The sequence below is a fragment of the Myotis yumanensis genome, unplaced genomic scaffold, assembly GCF_028538775.1.
Source record: "Myotis yumanensis isolate MYYU_CA2020_CCGP unplaced genomic scaffold, mMyoYum1.0.hap1 SCAF_23, whole genome shotgun sequence".
NCBI classification, from domain to species: Eukaryota; Metazoa; Chordata; class Mammalia; order Chiroptera; family Vespertilionidae; genus Myotis; species Myotis yumanensis.
The window spans coordinates 7,823,866-7,835,902 of record NW_027223774.1 but is presented as its reverse complement, the minus strand read 5'-3'; the positions used below and the strand labels follow the sequence as shown (position 1 = coordinate 7,835,902).

The window sequence follows — 12,037 nt, the reverse complement described above, 5'->3', positions numbered from 1 at the left end:
GCAGACAGGATTCAATGGGAGGGAGGCCACTGCTCCTGCCTCCCTCTCCCGGAGCCCCGCGCTGCCGTGTCAGACACTCCGGCTCCGCTGGGGGGACAAAGGCCACCCAGGAGCACGGCGACACCAGACATCCAGCCCGGCCGCCCTGTGACGGTGACCGCCCGCGAGGGCCACAGGCGGACAGAGGGGCCCTGGCAGCCGACCCCCAGGACGACGGGACGCAATGAAACGGTGTTGGTTCCAGCCACGCGGCTTTGGGGTGCCTGTGACACAGCGACAGGTGATGACACACGGCCGTTGCTCAGTCATGGCTGCCTGGGTGACCGTGTGACAAAGGGAGACGAGGAGGGAGAAAGGGCTCCAGGGAAACGCAGCCCAGACGGAGAGTGAGCAAGACCGAGACCCTGGAGGCAGGGCCGGCTGGAGGCAGAGGCAGAGAGGGGCCCAGGAGCCACCAGCGTCACCCCCCCACTCCCCGCCCCGTGGGGGGCTCCGGGCCACCGACCTTGCTCAGCTTGGTGTTCTGGTCCTCCAGGAGCAGCAGATCTTCCTCAAATTTCTTCAGCTTTGCCTCCGTCGTCACCTTCTCCAGCTGCAGCTTCTGCCGGGCCCCCTCCTCGGCCTCCAGGTGGGTCTCCAGCTCCTGGGGTGGGAGGAGGACGGTGAGGACCCAGGGGCCGGGGGCTGGTGTGATGGGGAGGATGGGGAGGGGGTGGTCCATGGACCCCCGGGCTGGCGGCTCAGACAGGTCCACACTCCGCACAAGGCTGGGAAGGATAAATCCCTTCCTGGTCTGTTTCATTCATCAGCTCAGTAAGTGCCTCGTGTGTGCCAGGCACTGTTCTAGGCACTGAAGAGAGGTAAAAAGCCTTTGTCCTGGCCCTGGCCTTGGTTGGAGCATCATCCCGTGCACCAAAAGGTTGTGGGTTCGATTCCCAGTGGAGGTGGGTACAGAGGCAACTGATGGATGTCCCTCTATCGCTCTCGCTCTCGCCTTTACTCTCTCTAAAACAAATATTTGGCCCTGAAGAAAGAAGTCTCTGTTCTAAATCTTGGTCTCTCATCTAAAAACCTCCTGTCCTTCCCTGGCTGTTCCTTACATCTGTACAATTCTCTCAAGGTCCAGGAGTACACATTTATTATAAGTCGCTAAATAAAGAAAAACTTTTCAATTGAATTAAAAAAAAATTGGCCCTGGCGAGTGTAGCTCAGTGGTAGATCATCAGCCCATGTACCAGAGGGTTGCGGGTTCGATTCCCAGCCAAGAGTGGGTACCTGGGTTGTGGATTCATCCCCCAGACCCCAGGTCGGGGCACGTGCTGGAGGCAACCAATCGATGTGTCTCTCTCACACAAACGCTTCTCTCTCTGTGTCTCTCCTCCTCCCTTCCGCTCTCTCTAAAAATCAATGAGAAAATTACCCTCGGGTGAGTATCAACAAAACAAAACAAAACAAAACAAAACACATCTTCGTCCTTGTGGAAACTGCATTGTTGTGTGTGTGAAGATCTTGACCAATAAATAATAAATAAACAGATCGTGTTGATGGGCACCGTCCCCTACGGCGGTGACCGGCACATGTGGAGACCTTGGTGTGAAACCAGAAACTACGATGCAATATTATGAGCTGCCTTGACACCTGGTAAAGTTGGGGGGATCTACAGTGGCCCAACTGCCTGCCCGCTCTCCTCCTGGGATCAGCGCCCCTAGCAGGGAACCCTCGGTAAGACAGGGGCCAGGCACAGGCCTGCTGATCCCCACAGACTGGCTCTCAGTCGCCTGCCAGCTGGAATTAGTCAAACAAACCAATCGCTGCTTCCTGCAGGAACCGGGCCACCTCGCCCTCTTGTTGGTACAAAGCCTGCCTCCCACGGCCACGGCTCATTCATCCTCCCCAGTGCGCCCCCACGCGGCTCTCTGTGGCGTGGTCTCCGCCCGCTCAGCTGTGAGTATTCTCGACTAATAACCTGCTGTCTGCCTCGCCTGTTAGGCCAAATCCGTAACCAAAGGGCAGGATCCCACCCTCACCAACCAGGTAAGGAGGAGGCAATTCAAACACTCCAGCCCTGACCGGTTTGGCTCAGTGGATAGAGCGTCCGCCTGCGGACTCAAGGGACCCGGGTTCGATTCTGGTCAAGGGCACGTGCCTGGGTTGCAGGCTCACTACCCAGTGGGGGGTGTGCAGGAGGCAGCCGATCCATGATTCTCTCTCATCACTGATGTTTCTATCCCTCCCTCTCCCTTTCTCTGTGAAATCAATAAAAATATATTTTAAAAAAGGAAAACACTCCAGTTTGCCCAGCCCTTGTGGCTCAGTGGTTAAGCGTCGACCAAGGACCAGGAGGTCCCCATGCCCGGGCTGTGGGCTTGATTCCCGGGGGGGGCATGGGAACATGCAGGAGGCAGCCAATCAATGATGCCCCCTCTCCCTTCCACTCAAAAATCGATAAAAATAAATAAAGAAATAAAATCGATAAAAGTATTTTTTAAAAACAAACCCACTCCCGAGCTCTTAGCATGGCCAGTGTGAACGAGCAACTGAATCTCCCTTTTTATTTCATTGTGTTTATTTTAAATTTAAAGTCGGACACCCAATCAATCCCTGGAAAACTTTTAAGTATGTTTGGAACAACCTGGGCATGTAAATCGATTTTTCCACCTGAACAAATGATGAGATGTAAATGCAGATGAAGTATCGCCCATGGAAGCGTGGCACCTGAATTGAGATGTGCCTTACGTGTAAAATACACGCTGGGCTTTGAAGGCCAACCACGGGAGGGCGCCTGCCTGCGAATGCAGTGGCATGGAGGCCAATGGAGCCGGAAGGACAGAGGCCAAGTACTGAGGCGCTGACTTCAGCACCTGGATCCAGCCATGCCTGAAGCTTATCCCTTCTGGAGTCTCCCAATATTTAAACCAAAAAAGAGTTCTTTCTGCTTGATCCACTTTGAGGTTTTTTTTCCTGCAAATGTATGGCCAAAAGAGGCACTGTTTGCAGCAGCAAAGGGAGGCAGGGTGGACAGACGGGAGGAGGGGGGGGAGGGGGCTTGTGGGGATGTGGGGACCAGACCTGTATGTGCTGCTGCAGCCTCTTCTTCTCGTGCTGCAGCTGGCGGCTGCACTCCTCCTCCTCCCCCACGCGGGCCTCCAGCTCCGACACCACCAGCTCCAGCTCCTGCTTGCGGGCTGCCAGCCGCCCCCGGGTCTCCTCGGCCTCAGCGCACAGCTCTGCCTCTGCTCGAAGCTGCTCTGCCAGGCGGGTGCGCTCCTCTTCCAGCTGGGGGTGGGGTGGGAGGTCAGAGGTCAGCAGGCAGCACCCCCAGGATGGCCCTCAGTGGAGCACCAGGTCCCTCTTCCCCCCCCCCACTCCCTTTGCTTTGTCCCTCCTCTCTGTCCCTGTAGCCCCAACACACTCAGGCCTCGTCCTCTCCCAATGGACATCCCCCCAGCCTCTTCCCCAGCCTCCCCGCCTCCAGTCCACCCGGGAGACAGCCCCAGGAAAGCCTTCCACCACCTCACATTTCATTTAATACTCCCACGCCCAGCAATTTAGCCAACGGAAGTAGTGCGGGAAAAGCAAACAGACAAATGCTCCAGAGGTTTGCTTCAGCATTATTTTAAGATGCCAGAAATCCTGGAGAGGAAAAGTCCACCGCCTGCCTACCAGCACCCTGCTACCCGGCTGGTCCCCTGCCCCGCCCCGCGTCGCCTTGGAGCCCCGCCCCCTGAGCATCTTAGCCGGGCAGGAACCAGCCCCCCCACCCAACGCCCTGGCTACACCCCAGGATCCTGCACAGCATGGCTCAAACCACACCACAGTTTCGACTCCTATTCGGCCCCAATACACCTTGGCTGTGACCCATCCTACCGCTTCGCCCCACAGCCCTGCCCCGCCCCCCCCCCCCCGCACATCCCACTCAGCACAAGCCCCGCCCCTTGTGACACGGCCCCGCCCACAACCCCGCCCCTCCATCAAAGCCCCGCCCACCCGCGGCCCCGCCCCCTCACCTGTGTCAGCCGGCTCTGCAGCTCGCCCACCTCGCGGGCGCTCTGCTGCTGGAGCTCCTGCACTTTCTGCAGCTCCTGCGCCCGCGCCTGCAGCACCTCATCCTGCCGGGTGACCTGCAGCAGCGGCTTCACCTACGGGGAGGTCAAGGTGGCGGCGTGTCTGGGAGGCCGCTCGGCCCGGGAGCCAAGAGCTCACGCTCTGAATTAGGGCCGGACTCCTGGGCTGCAAGGCCAGCTCCTCCACCGGCCAGCGAGGGACCTGGCAGGCATGGCAGGGTCCCATCTATACAGGGGGGGCCATAGCAGGGTTTCCGGGTACGGGAACAGGGCGAGCAGGGTTTCCGGGTACGGGAACAGGGCGAGCAGCCCTGTCCGTGTTTCCGTTTTGCTAAGTGAACCCTTTGTACACAAGCGACACTGTACCCAGCAGCAGGCGTTTCTCAGTCCTCCGCCCCGGGTCCAAGGGGGAGAAACGCACCTTACACGGTGCGCACCCATCACCCAAATGACGTTTCACAAACCGCCCTCCCCTGGCCACATTTCTGCTCCATCGCCTCCGATTCGGTTCTTAGCGGTTCCTGGTTCTTCTCTGCTCCAGTCTTTCCTAGTCTATTATTTTCTCTTCCATAGCATTTATCACAGCTATAGCTTTGTATTTATGTGTGGGATTCACTCACTGACGCCTGTCAAGCCTACCCCTAGCTCCCATCCTAGGGTAGGCAAACGTTCTTGTTTTTGTTTTTTTAAATATATTTTATTGATTTTTTACAGAGAGGAAGGGAGAGGGATAGAGAGTTAGAAACATCGATGAGAAACACCGATCAGCTGCCTCCTGCACACTCCTTACTGGGTAAGTGCCCGCAACCAAGGTACATGCCCTTGACCAGAATCGAACCTGGGACCCCTGAGTCCACAGGCCGACGCTCTATCCACTGAACCAAACCGGTTAGGGCGGCAAACGTTTTCTTAAGGAGCCAGCTAGTGCCTGGCCGGTGTGTCTCGGTGGTTGAGTGTCAACCTATGAACCAGGAGGTCACGGTTCAATTTCCCGTCAGGACACAAGCCCAGGTTGTGGGCTCGATCCCAAGTGAGGCACGTGTAAGAGGCAGCTGATGGATGCTTCTCTTTCATCAATGTTTCTATCTCTCTACCCTCTCCCTTCCTTTCTGGCTCTAAAAAAAAAATCAATAAAAACATATAAAAATAAATAAAGGGCCAGCGAGGGAAATATCTGAGGCTCTGCAGGCCACTCTGTCTCTGCTTTAACGACTCCACTCAGCTGCTGTAACACAAAAGCAGCCCCAGACAGTACACCACCCAGCAGGCATTTACAAAAACAGGCGTCTGGCTTGTGGGTTTGCCAGCCCCTGCCCTGAACTATGGGCTGCATAGGGCAGGGCTCTGTCTATTTTTATTCACCATTTTATCACAGTCCCCTAAAACGTACTGGCGCACAGTAGGTGCTCAGTTAACGCTGGCTGAGTGCACGTAGGCTGATACCTCAAACGTCATATGGAGAATTACACTGAAGAGGTGTGTTTTCTCCTCCAAATCTCCATCCTCCTGCCTCCTCTCCATTCCCCTTTGGGGGAAACACCCTGCTCCAAGCTCACAGGGGCCCGGATGGCCTGGCTCTGTCCCTCGGCTTTGGGTGGGCAGGGGCAGTCGGCCTGGCTCATCTGATGTGTGGTGAGTGGTCTGGATGGTCACAGGACTGCAGCCGGGCCAGTGGGAATGAACCCAGACTCTGAGCTCTGAGATAAGACAAGCCCACGCCGGCCTCGCTGGGGACCAGTCCCAGTCGGCGGGTGGCTCCCTGGCGGGTAAGCCTGCAGGTGACCATCACGGAGGACAGTCAAGCAGGAGACAGAAGGCTGGGTAGCTGACATCCCTGTGTGGGCCCTGTCTGTGCAGGAAAGGGTCACTCACCAGGCCTGTGGTGTCCAAACCCCAAAGGAAGGACTGGCCCTTGCCCGGCTCCTCGAGAAAACCTCTAAGCCCTTAGAGCAGCGGTTCTCAACCTGTGGGTCGCGACCCCTTTGGCGGTCGAACGACCCTTTCACAGGGGTCGCCTAAGACCATCCTGCATATCAGATATTTACATGACGATTCATCACAGTAGCAACACTGCAGTTATGAAGTAGCAACGAAAATAATGTTATGGTTGGGTCACAGCATGAGGAACTGTATTTAAAGGGCCAGAAGGTGAGAACCACTGCCTTAGAGTATCGGTCTGATACGTGACTTGGTTTATCTGGGGGGCTGGGCCCACGTGGTATCAACTTGACCCCTGCAAGGGCTGGAGACTGTCACAGAGGCCAATTACGTGGGCGGTCAGCCATGCCTATGTGAGTGACCACAATCAAAATCCTGGACACTGCCCGGCCGGCGTGGCTCAGTGGTTGAGCACTGGCCTATGAACCAGCAGGTCATGGTTCGATTCCCGGTCAAGGGCACATGCCTGGGCTGCAGGCTCGATCCCCAGTGCGTGTGTCTGCAGGAGGCAGCCGATCAATGGTTCTCTCTCATCATTGATGTTTCTATCTCTCTCTCTCCCTTCCTCTCTGAAATCAATCAAAATACATTAAACAAAACAAAACAAAACAAAATCCCTGAACACTGAGGCTCGGTGAGGTTTCCCAGTGGGCAAAATTCCCCATGAGTGTTGTCACGCATCGTTTCTGGAAGGTCCTGGAAGCTGGCACCCGGTCTCTCCTGAGCTCGGCCCTGTGCGCCTGTCCTCTTTACTGGTTTTAATCTGCATCCTTATCCTGAATAAATGGTGAGCAGGAGTGTTACCAGCAGGCATTTCCCTGACTTCTCCCAGTGAATTGTTGGATCTGAGGAGTCTTCAGGACCCCCTAGTCCAGCCCTGGCTCCAGCTGCACCTGAAGCTGTCCTGCACCTTTTATCCACGTTGGTTGGAGTCAGGGTTTTGGGTCACTTGCTACCCACAGATCCTGCTGAGCAAAGGTCAGGCTGATGGGTCCCATTTTACAGATGCAGCCAGCTGAGGCCCAGCTGCCCTGCCCCCGCAGTCCTGTCTCCTTGCCGCTCAGGCCACCTCCCCGGGTACCCTCCTCACCTTGGTGAAGAGCCGCCACCACTGCCAGTGTCGCAGCTTGAGGTAAGCCGCGCAGTTCCGCTGCATCACCCGCAGCGCGCTCTGCTGCTGCTGCCGCTTCTGGAAGGCCCTGTGCGGGGAGACGGACGGAAGGATGGGCGCACGGGAGGGGGGCTCGGCCCCTCCAGGCCCCGAGAGCTCCCTTCGGCTCATCAACCATGATTAAATGCCTACTATGTGCAAGCACCATTCTGTCATTGGCCCTCTCTGCCCTGTCCCCTCCTCTGCCCTGTCCCCTCCTCTGCTCCCTGTAACCCCAGCCCCAATGCAGGCCTCACCTTCACCCACCGGGACCCTCACCCAGCCTCCTCCCCAGCCTCCCGGCCTCCAGTTCATCCTAACGCGCCTCCAGGAGGTCTTTCTACACCCTCCCCCCCTTCTCACAGCCCTCCTGTGGCTCCCAGCACCCTAAACAGGGTCCCCGCCCCTCAGCCTGGGATTTGGGGGCCCTGTATTTGCTGATCCTTCCTCTGGGCCAAGTCTGAGGGGGAAGGAGACGCTCCTGAGGACTTCCTGCTCGTTCCCGAGCCTGGAACACCTTTGTCACCGCCTCGGTCCACCTGGTTGTCAAGTGTGACCTGGGACTCCCTGGTCACAGGCACTCGTAGGGCCCCATCAAAGCACAGCCATGACGCTTGTGCCTGCGTTGTCTGCCCCTCCAGACTGCAGTCCCTCACCCTTGAGGCCGGTAGGGTGACCACCTTGACCTAGTTTCCCCGGCGCTTTCTCTGTGTTAGCACTGGAACCCGTGCCCCGGGGCCCTGCCAGCGCCAGGCTGGTCACCGACGACAGAGTCTAGCTCTTCGTGGTGCCTCCAGCATCGCTCAGCACTGGCCTGGCCCGCAGGGGCCGCAGCGGCCGCAGGACCTGGTGGCTCCCTCCCTCTGTCTCTCAGCCCCTCCGCCATCTCAGAGGCCTTGACACCTGGGGCCACCTGGTCAACCCCTCCCTGCCAGCCTCAGCCAAGGGGACCGCGGCAGACAGCCTGGTGCCCCACCTGCGAGCCAGGTATCCCCGGGCAGCCGCCTGGAAGGACACGATGATGTCCGTGACCTTCAGGTCCCGCTCCTCCTCCAGCTGGGCCAGGACCCCCGCCCGGAAGAAAATCTTACTCTGTCCCACGCGGTAGAGGTTGGGGTCCAGTTCTAGGGCTTGGATCTGTGGCGGGTGGGGGTGATGCGGAGAAGATGCAGTGACAGGGGAGGTCCTGGCCCCCCCCACCCCCAGACTATGTGCACGCGCCCCCCCCCCCCCCCCACACACATCTTCCCTCACTCACCATCTTCTCACAGGCCTGCTTCCCATCCATGAAGCCCTTGGGGATGGCATTGGGCGTCAGGATCTCATACCTGCAGGGACGGCGGGGCGAGGGGGGGGGGGGATTTACTACAACTGTCACCATGGCGGGCCCTGGGCTCAGAGTGACAAACAGCAATAACCAATGACAACAAGAACAGAAAGAAAAATGGACGTTCGCTCTCAGCCACACACTGGGCTGAGCGTTCATGCTGCCGCCTGCAGCGACAATAAAAGCCCCCAGTCCTTGGACAGCTGCCGTGTGCGGACTAGGAGTGTTTTATTTATTTTTATTTTTTAAATATATTTTATTGATTTTTTACAGAGAGGAAGGGAGAGGGATAGAGAGCCAGAAACATCGATGAGAGAGAAACAACAATCAGCTGCCTCCTGCACACCCCCTACTGGGGATGCGCCCGCAACCAAGGTACATGCCCCTGATCGGAATCGAACCCGGGACCCCTGAGTCCGCAGGCCGACGCTCTATCCACCGAGCCAAACCCGTTAGGGCACTAGGAGTATTTATTACATCACCACATAGTTCACCGAGACGGAAACAGCGGCAGGTCTCAGAATGGGAAGTTGAGAATAACAAGAAACAGCGGCTGATGCTTTAAAAATGCGTTTCTATTGATTTCAGAGAGGAAGGGAGAGGGAGAGAGAGAGAAACGTCAATGATGAGAGAGAACCATTGATCGACTGCCTCCTGCACGCCCCCGCCACTGGGGATCGAACCGGGCATGTGCCCTGACTGGGAATCGAACAGTGACCTCCTGGTTCATAGGTCGATGCTCAACCCCTGAGCCACGCCGGCCGGGCACAGCTGATGTTTTTACACGTCTTATGTGCCAGGCCCTGGGCTAAGTGCTTTACAGCAATTTCTTTCAAATTTCTGAGTGAACTCTGAATTTTAAAAATACATTTTATAAACATATACGTGTCTGTTCTCAGTGCCTCTCCCCTGCTGTGCCCTCAGCATTTCCTATAAAATAATGTATATTATATATACAATATGTATACAAGTATGTTCACATTTATATGTCGTATATAATGTACATTATCTTGCCCTGGCCGGTGTGGCTCAGCTGACTAAGTGTCATCCTGTGCACTGAGAGGTCGCTGGTTCGATTCCCGGTCAGGGCACATGCCCGGGTTGTGGGCTTGATTTCTGACAGGAGGAGTGCAGGAGGCGGCCTATCGATGTTTCTCTCTCCCTCTCCCTCTCCTTTCCTCTCTCTCAGAAATCAATTTTAAAAACGCATTTTTTTAAAAAAAGAATCCTTTAAAAATAACTATATACATTATTTTATGGTTGGGGATTGAGAAACTTGTATGTGCGTGCCTAGGCATGTGCCCTGGCGGGAATCGAACCCACAACCTTTGGGTGTACGGGACGATGCTCCAACCAACCTAGCCACGGCCCAGGGCCAATTGAGCTAGATTTTTAACTGCATTTAACTTTCTTTTTTTGTTTTGTTATAAGAGACATTTATTTAAAGTAATATAGTGGAAACCCAGATGGTTCTAAATTGTACATTTCAGGTTTAACCAACAAAATTAACATTCTGACGGAAGATGCGCCCACAGATTTCGACTGCGTGCTTGCTGCCTCGCCCATTCTCCTCTTTCTCTCCTTTCCTGAGCAACCCCTTTCAGGTACGGTCGAGGTAGGATGCATCCTACTCATGTCCTGTCCACTGATCTTCAGGCAGATCTGTGGGCAGGCCCAGCGCTCGCTTAACACAAAACACCCCATCGTCACACACGTTCTCAGGAAGCCTGCCTATGGCTTCTTTTACATCCTCATACACATGTAGTGTATCTCTCTCATTAACCTCAGTTTATGGAATCCCGCAGCGCTGTCATACCATTTTCCAGGCCCCTCCAGCCACCGGCTTGATGCTGGCTCGCCATTTTGACCCAATAACTGTATTTAATTTTCACGAACTGAAATTTAAATTTAAAAACTGAAGCAGCCCGGCCGGCGTGGCTCAGTGGTTGAGCGTCGTCCTATGAACCAGGAGGTCACGGTTCCACTCCCGGTCAGGGCACATGCCCGGGTTGCAGGCTCGATCCCCAGGGTGGGGCATGCAGGAGGCAGCCGATCCATGATTCTTTTCATCACTGATGTTTCTATCTCTCTCCCTCTCCCTTCTCTGAAATCAATAAAAATATATTTAAAAAATAAAAATAGCCCTAGCTGGTTTGGCTCAGCAGATAAAGCATCGACAGGCAGACCGAAGGGTCCCGGGTTTGATTCCGGTCAAGGGCACGTACCTCGGTTGCAGGATCCTCCCTGGCCCGGGCCCTGGTCAGGGTGTGTGCAGGAGGCAACCAATCAATGTGTTTCTCTCACTCATATTTCTTTCTGTCTTTCCCTCTCTCTTCCACTCTCTCTAAAAGATCAATGGAAAAATATCCTCGGTTGAGGATTAACAAAACAAACAAACAAATAAAAAAGTAAAGAAATGCCAATTACAACACATTGATTGCCATGTGACGCTCTATTCCTCTGGGAGCGCACTGAGTGGGTACTGCTTGCCCATACCACAGAGGAGAATACTGAAGCCCAGCAAACCTAAGGAGCTTCCCCGGGGTCCAGGCTCGGAAGTAGCCGTGGGCTTTAGCCGGTTTGGCTCAGTGGGTAGAGCATCTGCCTGTGGACTGAAGGGTCCCGGGTTCGATTCTGTCAAGGGCACATGCCCAGGTTGTGGGCTCGATCCCCAGTAGGGGGCGTGCAGGAGGCAGCCGATCAATGATTCTCTCTCATCATTGATGTTTCTATCTCTCTCCCTCTCCCTTCCTCTCTGAAAGCAAAGAAGAAGAAGAAGGAGGAGGAGGAGGAGGAGGGGGAGGAGGAGTGGTGGGAGGTTTTGGATGCAGGGATGGTGGCTTCCGGACCCGAGCCCCCGAGCCCCACCCTCACTCCGCTCACCGCTGCCGGAACTCCTGGAAGAGGATGCGGTTGGGGAAGCCTTGGCGACAGATGCGGATGCCCTCCAGGACGCCGTTACAGCGCAGCTGGTCCAGCACCAGCCGTGGCTCCAGCTTCCCGGCCTGTGGAGAGCAAGGCGGACACGCAGGGTCAACAGCGGCCGCACGGGGACGCCACTCCATGGACGGCCACACGGGGGCGCCATTCATTGGCCGACAGCCTGGTCAACAATGGTTCGCGATTTCGTGTCGTTTGATCTGTAATTTACTGAGCACCTACTACGTGCCAGGCCCAGGCGGAAATCCCTGCCCCGTGGGAGCTCACAGTCCCGTGGGAGAGACTGGGGGTAAATGTGGTGGCAAAATCCCTAATAAATGAAATAAACAAATAGCAATAAGTATTAAGTAGAACAGAACAGGAGGGGGGAGAGTAGGGAGGGCTGAATTAGCACATAGGATAGTCAGCCAAGGTGCTGTGTAAACAAAGCTCATACATCATTATTTTTGGTAAAAATGGTAAAAATCTAAACAGTACGTTGCCCGGCCGGCATGTCCTGGGAGTGACACCCTGACACCACTGAGCTCACCTAGCACCCAGATCTTCGGCTCTAAGCACCATTCTCTACTGAAAAGCACCAGGGCTTCTTGAAGAAATGGCTGTGTATGGTACATTTCA

General features: G+C 55.6%; 1 protein-coding gene across 5 annotated transcripts in view; it reads right to left on the bottom strand.

Moving 5' to 3' along the window:
* Window positions 1–12,037, bottom strand: part of MYH14 (myosin heavy chain 14) — a 91,893-nt gene that overhangs the window by 29,671 nt on the left and 50,185 nt on the right. For all 5 annotated transcript variants that reach the window (XM_070402617.1, XM_070402620.1, XM_070402621.1 and 2 more), the window contains 7 exons: window positions 11,363–11,484; window positions 8,411–8,480; window positions 8,129–8,289; window positions 7,093–7,201; window positions 4,008–4,139; window positions 3,070–3,276; window positions 506–643 (listed from right to left, as the gene is read on the bottom strand). In XM_070402617.1, the coding sequence (XP_070258718.1) occupies window positions 506–643; window positions 3,070–3,276; window positions 4,008–4,139; window positions 7,093–7,201; window positions 8,129–8,289; window positions 8,411–8,480; window positions 11,363–11,484 (939 nt within the window). The remainder of the gene's footprint in view (window positions 1–505; window positions 644–3,069; window positions 3,277–4,007; window positions 4,140–7,092; window positions 7,202–8,128; window positions 8,290–8,410; window positions 8,481–11,362; window positions 11,485–12,037) is intronic.